Source organism: Euleptes europaea, chromosome 2 (genome assembly GCF_029931775.1).
Source record: "Euleptes europaea isolate rEulEur1 chromosome 2, rEulEur1.hap1, whole genome shotgun sequence".
NCBI classification, from domain to species: Eukaryota; Metazoa; Chordata; class Lepidosauria; order Squamata; family Sphaerodactylidae; genus Euleptes; species Euleptes europaea.
The window spans coordinates 97399536-97413158 of NC_079313.1; the positions used below are offsets into that span (position 1 = coordinate 97399536).

The 13623-nt window shown below is 41.2% G+C and overlaps 1 protein-coding gene across 1 annotated transcript in view; it reads right to left on the bottom strand.

Moving 5' to 3' along the window:
- ST7L (suppression of tumorigenicity 7 like) overlaps positions 1 to 13623 on the bottom strand; it is a 53390-nt gene that overhangs the window by 18553 nt on the left and 21214 nt on the right. The window contains exons 10-11 of the mRNA XM_056845417.1: positions 11353 to 11425; positions 10152 to 10254 (exon numbers count right to left, since the gene is read on the bottom strand). Of these exons, the coding sequence (XP_056701395.1) occupies positions 10152 to 10254; positions 11353 to 11425 (176 nt within the window). The remainder of the gene's footprint in view (positions 1 to 10151; positions 10255 to 11352; positions 11426 to 13623) is intronic.

A 13623-nucleotide genomic window follows, 5' to 3' on the forward strand; every position in this document is an offset into this window, starting at 1 on the left:
CTTATGCCATTCAGAAAAGTATAAATAAGTGAAAGTTGCAAGAAAACAGATTTTGTTTGTTTGTTTCCTGAAGCATTTTGGTAAACTATTTACTCTGAGAATAAATAAAGGAGCAAATATTATTGTTGATGTTATTTTAGTTATGGCTCAGGATGCAAAACCAATGCTTAACTTTTTCTCATAGATATAATAATCATGTAGATCTTTCAGTATCTACATTAATAGTTGCTCTGATTTTCAGTCCATATACTAAATGTGGGAGACTTGAGATATACTGAAGCACTAGCTTTTGCCATTCTCACTGATAAACTAAGGCCAACTTAAGCAAAGCAAGACTGCAATGAAGGAAAACAGGAAAATTATATTGTAATTCCTTTCTGAATAGTTTCAAATTAATTAAAAAAATAATTACGTGAATTTCACCTCCATCTTCGCACATTAAATGGTGGTGATGGAGTTTGACAACCTGGTTCCCTCTACCTCCATTTTGCCAGTGATCTGCTATTAAGGTATGAACAGGGAGTTATCCTGTCTGTGTCACTGTTTTTACTCTGTCCCACCTTTAAATCTTTAGAGCACGAAGATTATTTTAAGGATTTGTATTACAGGAAAAAACGAGTCATGCCTAAAATAAAACTTACGTTGCTTTAAATTAAGGGGTTTTGTTGTTAGATTGATCAAATGCTTTTCATGAACACTCTTCTTGGGTATCACAGATTAAACAAACTATCAATGTATCAAAACAACAAAAACCCATACCAGTAAGACCAGATAACTATTATCTTAAACTTAAGGCCAAACACCTAACATATGCTAGAACTGGATTATTTTAAATGCAGATTTGTTGTTAATCTAAATAAACTGTTCACATCTCTGTCTAACATAGTGCCCCATCTTGGCTGGAAGTGGGAATTTAAATACAAATAATGAAATAAAAAGAAAACACAAGAAGAATAGGATGGTAGAATTATTGATAATGTAAGGCACTAATGTTCTTGTCATCTTGTGGTACTAGCCAGCGCTACACATTGACACTATAAGCATCTTAAACGCCACAAAGACACAGGCGTTCTGAAACAACTGACAGAACACCAAACATATAGATAATAATACATAATCTTCTTCCCCTAAAGGCAGAGAAGCTGAAGGAAAATCTGTCTGAGACTGCCTGAAATGAACTTGCTGTGCTCTTGATCAGTCATGCAGGCAAACAACAAATTCTCTCAGCAATTAGCTTGCTCAGTGCACATTCTATCAGACTGGACAGGCAGACAGAAGACTAGATGGATAAATTCAGACCTTCAAGGCAAGAACCATTTGGACACCCTGATTATCAGAGGAGGATTAGGCCCAGGGATAAGCCATCCTTTCCCTATCAAGTCTGCAATGACCATATATCATCAATGCCAGGAATGCGTGGAGCTGTGTGGAGGTTCCAGTTATACACACTCATATAACGAGAAAATGAACGGGGGAGGAAGTGTATCATACTGGCTAGTGCCATAGGGCGATATGGCTTTGACTTTAAAAAAGGGAAGGTATTAATTGTTCCATGCTTCTAAAAGGCATGTTGCAAACACATTGGAAAATTTGGGAGGGTGAGCGAGTTGTATAATGACAACAGCTAACAAAAATTTATGCCTCGGGACAGTCTACTAAACTGGCCCTTAACTTTACCTAGAAAAGGGACATGGATGTGTGCACATGTGCATGAATGCAAACACACACACAAAAGCAGTCTTAAATGTGCGAACAAATATTTAGGGCCCCATCCTTTAGATGTTTAGAATACGATTGCTCTGCCCTGAGCTCTGGGGCTGGGGGGGGGGGGGAGCGGGGGAGGAGGATAAAAAAGAAGTGACTAAAATTAATCCTCTGCTTTGCAAGAAGCACAAATTATGGAAGCCTGGATAGGCTAGCATGATCTCAGCAGCTTTTCATGGCTGAGGAGTACAATTTCACCATCAATATAAATGCAGGACTGGAAGAGACTCTTACAAGAGTGAAGGCTCCATTCAGCAGAGGAAAGCACCATTGCTAGTGGAACAGATCTGCAGGGTCCAGCCCAAATTTATCCTTCCAAAACTGCAATAAAACTGTTGTGCCAATCCATCTGCAGTGTGCCCACATATTCATGGCATTCTGCTCTTCTCAGACCTGATTCAATCTTCAGGACAGCGATAAAGTATTTACTCAAATGCAAGAGTAGTTTTTTTTCATGGGTATGCCATCAAAAAAGGGGGTCATCCTATATTTGCATGCAAGTTCATTATGTCCAATAATAATTTCTTTTGTATGTAACTTTTTTGAAGGGTGCTGCCTTACATTCAGGGTCAACCTCAAGTAAATAGGAAAGACACAGCTGAAGAACTGCTTCCACAAGGCTAGGGCTTCACACAAGCACCCCAAATCAATTGTTCAATTTGAATGGGCAAGTCCTAATACCAGCACCACCCTAGTGCCTTGTGGGGAGCCAACTATGCAAGAGCATTTCATGGTAGCAACCACATAGCTGCCATAATATCTGAAATCCAGAATAAATTGCTTAGCAATGTACTGCATGATGCCCTTTGTTCATTCAGCCCTGCAGGAAGGACCCCTCCCCCATTTGTGGTTGCAAGATTCGCATCCAACAGGGGCAGAGATTTTAAACTACTTTCAGTAGGAGCTATTGTAACATAATTGCTAACAGAATGAGCTGTGATCAGGGAGGTCCCTAGTTCAAATTTTGCCTTGCCACGAAGTCACTAGATGTCGTCGAAGGCTTTCACAATATTGTCGAAGGCTTTCACGGTCAGAGTTCATTGGTTCTTGTAGGTTATCCGGGCTGTGTAACCGTGGTCTTGGAATTTTCTTTCCTGACGTTTCGCCAGCAACTGTGGCAGGCATCTTCAGAGTAGTAACACTGAAGGACAGTGTCTCTCAGTGTCAAGGGTGTAGGAAGAGTAATATATAGTCAGAAAGGGGTTGGGTTTGAGCTGAGTATTGTCCTGCAAAAGTATTGTCCTGTAAGTATCAAGATAATGTGCTAATGAGGGTATGGTATGTTGATATGGAACCATTGTATCCTGAAGTGATCTGTTAATGTGTGTAATCCAAAACTAATCTGTATGGCTATTGTTGAATGTTGTCTTTGTCTGGAGGTTTTTCAGGGCAGGAAGCCAAGCCTTATTCATTCTTAAACTCTCCTCTTTTCTGTTAAAGTTGTGCTGATGTTTATGAATTTCAATGGCTTCTCTGTGCAATCTGACAAAATAGTTGGTAGAATTGTCCAGTCTTTCAGTGTCTTGGAATAAGACCCTGTGTCCTGTTTGTGTCAGTCCATGTTCAGCCACTGCTGATTTCTCAGGTTGGCCAAGTCTGCAGTATCTTTCATGTTCTTTTATCCTTGTTTGTATGCTGCGTTTTGTGGTCCCGATGTAAACTTCTCCACAGACCCCCTCACCTCTGCAGGAGTATATCATATACCTTGCAGCTGTGGAGAAGTTTACATCGGGACCACAAAACGCAGCATACAAACAAGGATAAAAGAACATGAAAGATACTGCAGACTTGGCCAACCTGAGAAATCAGCAGTGGCTGAACATGGACTGACACAAACAGGACACAGGGTCTTATTCCAAGACACTGAAAGACTGGACAATTCTACCAACTATTTTGTCAGATTGCACAGAGAAGCCATTGAAATTCATAAACATCAGCACAACTTTAACAGAAAAGAGGAGAGTTTAAGAATGAATAAGGCTTGGCTTCCTGCCCTGAAAAACCTCCAGACAAAGACAACATTCAACAATAGCCATACAGATTAGTTTTGGATTACACACATTAACAGATCACTTCAGGATACAATGGTTCCATATCAACATACCATACCCTCATTAGCACATTATCTTGATACTTACAGGACAATACTTTTGCAGGACAATACTCAGCTCAAACCCAACCCCTTTCTGACTATATATTACTCTTCCTACACCCTTGACACTGAGAGACACTGTCCTTCAGTGTTACTACTCTGAAGATGCCTGCCACAGTTGCTGGCGAAACGTCAGGAAAGAAAATTCCAAGACCACGGTTACACAGCCCGGATAACCTACAAGAATCACTAGATGTCCTTTGCCAAGCCTTCTTCTCTGAAACTCCACTTCCTACCCAACATGCAGATGACGTGTTTTTGTTTTGTAAGGGAATTTCAAACACTTTTGCACCAGATTAGTTTCCAGAACAAAGTAATTTCACAAGGATATACTAATGGCTCCCAGAAATTTCTAAAAAAACAAGACCAAAAAACCCCCAGAAAAACCTTTCTGGAAAAGATTTTCATCTTATCTATGCTTTCCCAAAAAACAATCTTTAGAAGTATTTTTAAATAAAGTTTAGCTTTCATTTCAACAGTATTTAATAACACATAATACCACTCACAATTAGGCTAATGGGAAAATTCAACAGCACTACCCTATTGACACAGCTCTGCAAGAAAACTTTCAAAGAATTCCATCTTTCCTGGAACTGCAAATTTTGGCAATCTTCTGAATTCTTCAGAACTGGTCTTAGTTGTTGTTCGGTAGCACATGAAAATATATTATTGCAAGGCATGAAACATCCTTTCCCTTGAGTAACACAGAAAGGTTGCTTGTTTCCCAAGTCACGATGGACCTGACCCTTCCTCAGGCAGGTACAAGGCAGGTACAATGCCCACAATGGAACCCTCACATGAGCAATAGTTTCTCTCTCAATACATGCACGAGACCACTGCACCAGAACATCACAGGGAGTGTGTTCACACCATCTGCAACCCTGCCAGCCCTCTCCCTTCCATTGAGTCAGGGAAAACAAACTCTGGAAAAGGGTATGGAAGGCATTCACAGACCTTGCATTCTCCTAGAAGGCAGCTGCAGTGCCTACATGTGTGTACAATTCAGGGGGCAAGGGAGAGAAAGACACTGAGGACTCTTTATCCATGGAGGCAGGCCACATTATGGGATGGACAGGTCCTTCCATCTTCCTCCAGAGGTACTAAGCTGCTCCTTTGAGCGGAGTGATCCCATTCTTAAAATATGCTGAAAGTGGTTCTTGTGATACTGTAAGAACTCAGGAAATTTCGGAGCTGTACAAAACAATCTAGCCCTACTGGTTGAAATTAGAAGTGAGGAGACAAGCAAAACAGAAGACAAGCCCTAGAATCTAACTATTCTAACCAAGAAGACTACTGCCCCCCCCCCCAACCCATTTCCCACTATAATCATGACAGACCACACTTGGCACAACCAGGACATTACCCTCTTGGAGAACATCCTGGGGATGGACATAGAAAAAGAATGAATGTCAACATCCCTCTTTTTTCTTTACTGTGCATCTGTAAGGAGCTTATTCCCACTTTTGGGGAGTGCAGCTCTTAGACAAGAGGCATGACAGAGCAATCCAAAAGAGGCATCTGAAAAGCAGCAACAGCTCTTGAAGAAGGCATATTTTGGGGGTAGTATTTGTAATGTTCTTGCCAGATGTCAAGTATTCGCTCACAATACTCAGTGAATGAAACATGGAGGCCTTGAGAATACTTCCTTTGCTCTGACAGCTTGTGCTCCGCTGTTTGTTATGGCTGTCGTTCTGGGACTCCAACTGCTTTACGTAAACTAGGAACAGTGAACACACCATAAGTCAGAGGCAGAATTCAGTGCGATCTGAACACACTGGAAAAGTGGGTGGATGTGAACAAGATGCAATTCAACGATAAATGCAGAGTTCTACATCTGTGCAACATAAATGAGAAATATGCATACTGGATGGAGGATACACTTCTGGGTAGTAGTGTATGTGAATAAGATCTTGAGATACGGGTGGACTGTAAGCTCAATACAAGCAGCCAGTGTGATGCAGCGGCAAAAAAGGCTAATGCAGGCTTGGGATGTATCAACAGAAGCATAACATCCACATCGCAAGATGTCATAGCCCTGCTGTATACTACATTGGTCAGGCCGCACCTGGAGTACGGTGTGCAGTTCTGGGGGCCTTACTTCAAAAAGGATGTGGACAAAATGAAACGAGTGCAGAGGAGAGTGATGAAGATGATCAGGGGCCTGGAGACCAAGCCCTATGAGTAAAAGGAAATTATTGCTCTTTAAGTATTTGAAGGCTGTCACTTAGAGGAGGGCAAGGAGCTGTTCTTGTTGGCAGCAGAGAGTAGGACTCACAATAATGGCTTTAAATTATGGTCAGAAAGGTAGTGGATGGATATTAGGAAAAAATTTTTTTACTGTGAGTATTGTTAAACAGTGGAATCAGCTACCCAGGGAGGTGGTGATTTCCCCTCACTGGCAGTCTTCAAGCAGCAGTTGGACGAACACTTGTCAGGGATGCCTGAGGTTGATCCTGCATGGATCAAGCGGTTGGACTAGATGGCCTGTATGGCCCAGCTCTATGATTCTATGAGGACTCGTGTTTGAAACATCTGCCCTGGGAATCTAATCCTCCATCAATAACATGAGGCCAACGGTCAAAAAAGGCATCTCTTTGTATGTTCTGAATAACCTGGGCATAGAAGAAGGGTTGAAGCTCAGTGTCCTTGTTGGGTGGAAACACAATGAGTGCCATTCTATGGCAGAAGGCGCCGAGACACCAGCTGGTGAAAGCCTTGAAGTCTTCCAGAAGTAGGAGGTTCAAAGCACAGTGCAGAAGCCCGGACAGCCTTCCTGCTTGTGGGCCCTGACATGTCTGCTGCTTTCTCCTCGGTCTCATTTGGCTCAGTCTTATCTTTCTCCAGAGGAAAAGTCAAGAACCTGAATAGGCTGCGGGGTCTGTACTCTCAAGATTTCCATCTAACCTAGGTGGCTACATGCACTCAGGGGTCTCTTGGCAGTTTGCTGTATTGGTCCACTTGGCCCACCTCTAAGTCACTCAAGAAGGGAGGAAAAAATGAATTCTGCCTTAGGCCTCTAAAAATTTCTAGTTTTTATTTTTAATAAAAAAAAATATTGCTTTTTTCATAAAGTTGATACAATAATCCCATTCGATATACCATCTAGCTTATTTTTCCATATATAAACAATAATAGTACAATGCTAAATGGATATCCTCATAGTAAAATACATATATCAATTTGAACTCCCCCCCCCCCAACTTCCTCTAACCCATTCTTAATCCGGTCACTTCTTTGTATTAATCATTGCCTATCCTTCTAAAACAGTATATATTTATTTTTATTTATCTATTTCTTTCTTATATCCATGCATATGCCATAACTTTGTAACCCTATCTGATATAATTAATTAACATTAAAAATGCTAATTAAATTATAATTAATTAAAAATGCTAATAGAGTATAAATTATTCCAAAAACAAGGATAGAACTACACATACTTAACATTATCATGTAAATTAAAAAAAAGATTATATTTCCCTACACCTCCCCTTATTCCCTTTATTTTAATACCCTCCAACCAGACTTCTTCTGTCGGGGGTTTCTACTGTGCTTTTCTTGCTTTCTCGGTATAGTCTCTTGAAGTCGATGGTGTCCAGTTGCTACATCTTGCCCAGTTGAGTCTTCATCCTGTCGCATTTCTTCTTGGTCTCTGTCTTGAATTGGATCTGTCAGTTCTTTGTGGCTTAATACAAATCTTTCAGCTTCAACTGGTGAGTTGACGGCACATCTGCTCTGTTTATAGATGAACGTAAGTCCTTGTGGTATTAACCAGGTATACTTTATTCCATTTTTCCTCAGCATCATTGTGAAGTCTTTGTAAGCATTTCTCTTTGCAACCAAGTGGCGAGGTATATCTTTTAGCATTATTAAAGGTAATCCATCTACCGAAAGAGGACTATCATATTGGATTTGCATGATTGTATTCCTCATTTTGAGATCAAAAAAGACAATCACAATCTCCCTGGGTGTTGATTTCTGTATTTTTGGTGACAGGGGAGCTCTGTATATTTTATCTATTGTGTAGTTTAATTTTTGATCACTTAAATGGAAAATATCAGCAAGTGACTTTATCATAGTCTCTCTGGTGTCCCCATATTTTTCCACGAGATTGCGTATTCGTAGATTTGATTATCTCGATTTCATCTCCAAAAATGCAATCTGGTCCTTCAGAATCTCTCCTTGTAGGTTTTCAATTTGTTTCTCATTATCTTTGGTTTCCTTGTAAATTTCCTTTTGTTCCTCCTCCACTTTTATTATAGTAAGTTCCATCTTATTCATATCTATTTTTAATACCTTCACTTGTTCTTTAATTGACATAATCTCATTCATAAGATTGTCAAGTTTCTGGTCGAGTAGTTGAGTCATATGCTGTGTTAGATGTTGAATGTGCTTGTTAAGTGTTTCAGTTTGCTGCATCAAAAGTTCCTCCATTCTTTTGTAATCCATGGTTCCCTGTAGAATTAGTTGCATAGGCGGGCAGTATTGATGTAACACCCACCATCGAGTTTCAAGAGTCTTCTAGTTAGATCTGTAGAGACATCCGGTACTTCTCACTGAGTCTCCTCGCTCTCACAATGAGACGTGGCAGGAAGGCTCAAAAGCGAAAGTATTTCAAATCGGAAATAAAACTTCTTCCCTCCCCCTTCTAACTCGGAGTCTTCAGTTGCTGCGTGCAATGTCACTCAAATCCTCAGTTGTTATGTCTACCCGCAGGAAAGATTTATAATCCTCAGTCCGGTTAGTGATTTGTCTTATTTATTATCAAGTTATCTCATGGTCTTGGGAAGGGGGGGTGCGGGTGTACAGCTAGTTTAAAAAAACTCCTCCGTCTCTTTTTTTTTTAAGAAAAGCAAACAAAAGAAGTTCTTGGCACTTACAAGTCTCAGATGTTGGGGTTTCTGATGATTAAAATTTTTCAATAGCTGGTATTAGGTAGAGGAGATCTGATCCCGGTTCCATTAGAGGCGCTCGCAGCGATGGTCCTCCCTCAGCCGAGCGGGACAGCCTCAACCCTCCCCCCCCCGGTTTTCGTTCCCGGGGGAGAGTTTGGGAGTCAAACCGCACTGGTTGGCAGCAGGAATTGCCTGCTCCACGTTCCACCTTTTAGGAACGTGGTCGAGTCACTGAAAGTGACTCATGTCCAAAGCGCCTCTAGGTTCTCTCAAGAGCTCTTGAGAGAAGTTGCGATCAGACCAGCCATCTTGCCGGAAGTTTCTAAAAATTTCTAGTTTTGAAGGTCAATAAACAGCATGCAAACAACAAAAACTCTTTCAGATGAACAATTTAAATCCACTGAAAGACCTGCTTCAGGATGAGGGGTGCATGTTCCCTCATCCAAGGGTATCTACCTTGGAAGAAACAACAAGACTCTTTCATCCCCTATGGGGATTCCTCCACAAGCAAGCACCGTGTTCCTGTCATGAAGGAATGAATCGAGTGTAGAAAGAATGATATACAGGTTTACTTAGGAGTAACCATACTTAGAAAGAAAATAACTAAACTGTAAAAAGTCCAACATCCTTCTGAGAACTCATCTGTTTCTTATTGTATGAGTTATCCAATCTATCTAGCTTTTAGCTGGAAAAAAATCTACATTTCAGCCATTTAGAAAAAGCTTTCACTTCCTATTAAGCAAAAACTGATCTATTAAGAATTTCACTCTTCGAAAAAACCAGTAAGAGCATGCAAAAAAACAAATTCTTCCCAAGAGAGGTTATTTTGAGTCATTTCTACACACAATATGCTATAGCTGAAGATTAAACTGTCCCAAACTGTCCAAAACAATGCTGACAGGATCATATTTTCCTGGCTAGTAGCTCTGTTCTCATAGTTAAAGTGGTAGGTGGGTCTCCCTAGAGGTGAGCAATTCCTAGGAGAGTCAATCGTCCTGTGCTCCTTTCATTTTTTTACCCAATTTCTTTTTATCCTGAGTTTTGCACATAGTTGCCCAATTTTCACTTGGAAGTCAAAGCAAGGAGGGTTCTTCCTTGGGCTGCACGCTGGCTTGTCCATATGAACAGCTGAGGATTTAAGGACAAACAAACAAGCTTCTGATGTTCTCAAAGATTATTTTCTGGAGTTCATAACAAAAGGACCATAAGGGACTCCCTGAGTACATATTGTCCTTGGCCCAAAAGAAAGTGCCATCAGCAAAGCAATCACTTTTTGGTTTTCCTTATGAATATTCAAGCAATAACTGAAATGCTACAGTTAAAGGAGCAAATGCACTTACCTTTGGGACATGAGGGTTAAATTCAACAGCTCTGTGAATTGCTTCTACTGCATTAATCTCTGCTGTACTAAGTCCTCTTCTTGAGGCTGTTTCTGGAGAGAACCTGAAGCAACACCCAAAAGCTTGATAAACTTCTAAAACCAAGAACAATGTAGCCTCTTATCTTTTTCAAGATAAACTAAAAGGAAACATGTGCAAGTAAATTGGGCTGGCAGACTGAGATGCAAGGCTTCAGTCCTACAAAGCAATCACTGCTACTCCAAGATGCCCGGTGCACAATTATGTGCTTTGCAGCAATGCGCTGAGCCCTTTGTTCCCAAGTCTGAAGTGAGAAATACAAGCCAAACTTTGACCAAGCCAAACTTTCACCTATCCCATAAGCCATTGGTGAATGTTCAAAAAACACAGAACGTGGCTATCTCAGAAGAGTGTGTCATACCAAGTTCAAAGAAACAGGAGAACCAAACACTCTTAATCTAGCTTCAGGCATAGCTTAGACTTGATTCATACAAAGGACAGCAGCCAAATAGGTATTGTCTGCAATTGTACCCACATGACAGCTGTTCCATCTGTTAAGATAACTACAGACAGCAGCTCCTCATATAGATTTGTTCCCTCTCTGTTTATGTGCACATACTACTGATCTGCCAATATACCATTGTAATATACTTCTACTGCCGGTTTGAAGAGGCATGGAAAACAGCATGTGAGGAACAGTTTGCCTAATACAACAGCCACTACCCAGATACACTTGCAAATAGCCCTTGTGCAGTTATCATTTTGAGCGAAGCATGCCTGGCTGTTCAAGAAAATAAACACAACCACCAAAATCAAAATTCAACCTTGTCACTTCGGAATAGCCAGGCAATAAACTTGCTAGAAGCTTTTAGCGCCAACATTGTGGTTGTTTGTTTTACAACACGCCGAGATCACTTGCTAGTATGGGATGAGCTCTGCACCAAACATCTCGTAACTCTGTGTGCTGACCAGACATATGGATATAGGGCAAATCAGTCAGAGGAACAGTTTGCATGAATAGACACATGGTTACCAGGTTACAAGATATTATGTGAATTGGTTTATACTGAAGAACTTGCTTTTAGAGTTATTAAAACCCACTTAGGATGGGCTGTTGACCCAGTCTTGTGTTTATGCTGTAAATAGTTTGGTTTGATATTGTACTCATCTAAAATTGACTTACCTATCTGAAACTGCTCTGGCCTTTAGAAGTGCTGCTGTGTAACATATTGCTGCAGATTTTGGAAGGCTGATATCTATGGAACAATAAATGGTTGTCTTTAGATCCTAAAGTGAGAAACATTTCAAAATCACTAACTCTGAATACAACCATTTACATTTGGGACGTTGTATATAATTGAAACATCTTGAATTCTCCCTTCTGATATGTTTTCATATCAGAAAACATACACATGAAGCCAGCTGGGTGATCTTGGGCTAGTTACACTCTCTCAGCCCCACCAACCTTACAGGGGAGGGGGAGGGGAAGGGAAGGTGATTGCAAGCCAGTTTGATTCTTCCTTAAGTGATAGAGAAAGTCAGCATATAAAAACCAACTCTTCTTCTTCTTTTCAGCTCATATGCTGTGGGCAATGTTTCTAAGATTAACATTTAAGATGAACTCAGAATTTCTGCCTAAGTGCACATCAAGAGGAGCAGTCTGTGTAAGTGATCAATCCACGCAACAGGGGCCTTTCAGCTCCCACAGAGGTGGTGGCTAGAAGAGGTACTTTGGAATCAATCTGCAAGCCTTGCTGTGGGAGGTGTAGAGGGGGAAACTACAGAAAGAATCCTGGCTATGCACCTTTTTCTCTTGTACATGCATAAAGAATCCCATTGGATCATGCCCCAAATAGCCCAACTCAGTAGAAACCCAATGAGGAACTGCTTTAAGCAACCAATTTCCCTCAGTGGCCATTGCTAGGCAACCACAGATTCTGGGCTTCAGTTTCTATGAGTAAAAGGCAGGGGGAGGGGGCAGGGCCCTTTCTAGGCCTATTTTGGCATTTGAGGGAGGACTCATTGGGGCCAGACCTGGGCTTGCCGGCTCCCTGTTAGAAAGTTCCTGGAGATTTTGTGGTAAAGTCTGAAGAGGGCAGGGTTTGGGGAAGGAAGAGGCCTCAGCAGGGTATAATGCCATAGAGTTTACCCTCCAAAGCAGCCATTTTATCCAGGGGCACAGATCTCTGTTGTCTGGAGTTCAGCTGTAACTCCAGCAGATCTCCGGGTCCCACCTGGAGGCTGGCAAGCCTAGGCCTTCCAGCAACCTCTGGGTGCCTTGTTACCAACTGACTTGCATGACTCAACTAGGCCTGGCTGCTTGCTGCTGTTCAACAGCAGCCACCCCACGAAAGCCAGTGCAGTGTACCAATTAGAGCTTCAGAATGGGGTCTGCGAGACCCAGGTTCAAATCCCCATCTTGCTGTGGAAGCTCACTGGGTGATTTTGGACCAGTCACATTCTTTCAGCCTAACCTATCTCTCAAGGTTGCTGTATGGATAAAAAAAGAGGAGAGGAGACTAATGTAAGCTGCTTTGGTCCCCACTGTGGAGAAAGACTATAACTTTCCAAGGCAGAGGCTGTGGGGTTGGGGAGACAGAAAACCTAAGACATGGGGCAGATAAAGTAGGTTTGTGGGGGCACTGTCTTTTTATATTTGGGAGAATTTTAAATGTTATCTTGATGGCACTTAACACACAAACACACACACAACAGCTCTTAGAGATGTGAAGGCCTGGGGGAAAGGGGGGATGGGGGGGTCTGTTGTTTTTTTCCGAGGACTTAAAAAAATTCTGATGGAAATGTTCGGGAGAACAGGGGGAAAAAATAACAATGTGTGTCAGTTTAAAAAAAAAATTTCCCCCACATCATTCTGTCACCTCCTCCTCACTCTCAGGAGTTTAATTATCTCTTTTTCTCCTTCCACAGGCCAGGTCAAAGAAGCTTTTCCTGAAGAGAGAAACTTTTTGAAACTCAAGGTGAAGGTTTTGTTCAGGTGAAACCTCCAAACAAAAATGCACGTCTCCACAATATTATATTGAAGGATTGCAAAGTTCCAAATCTAGGGGCAAATGTTTATATAGCTGTACTTAGTAAAATGTAACTGAAGTTTGTAACAGTGATCCTGAAATAAATTACCATTTTTCTGATTAAGAGAAGGGGCCTATCTTAAGGGGAGAACAGAACACATGCTACAAACTGGTTCAATTGCCTGGTTCTAAATAAAAGAACAAAGAAGCCCTGAGATCCTGAAAAGCTGCTGTGACTTGGCATGGTCAGTCTTGGAACAGCTCGGGAGGATAATTTTATAAGGGAATAGGATTGTAGTTTACTGCAACATTTATTGTCGGTATCATCTTGCTTTTACTGCATTGTCTTCTACTCTTGTTTTTGGTATATCTCACCTTGGACAGTTTGTTGTTTGCATTGTTTTCTAATTCTACAACCCTAGTCC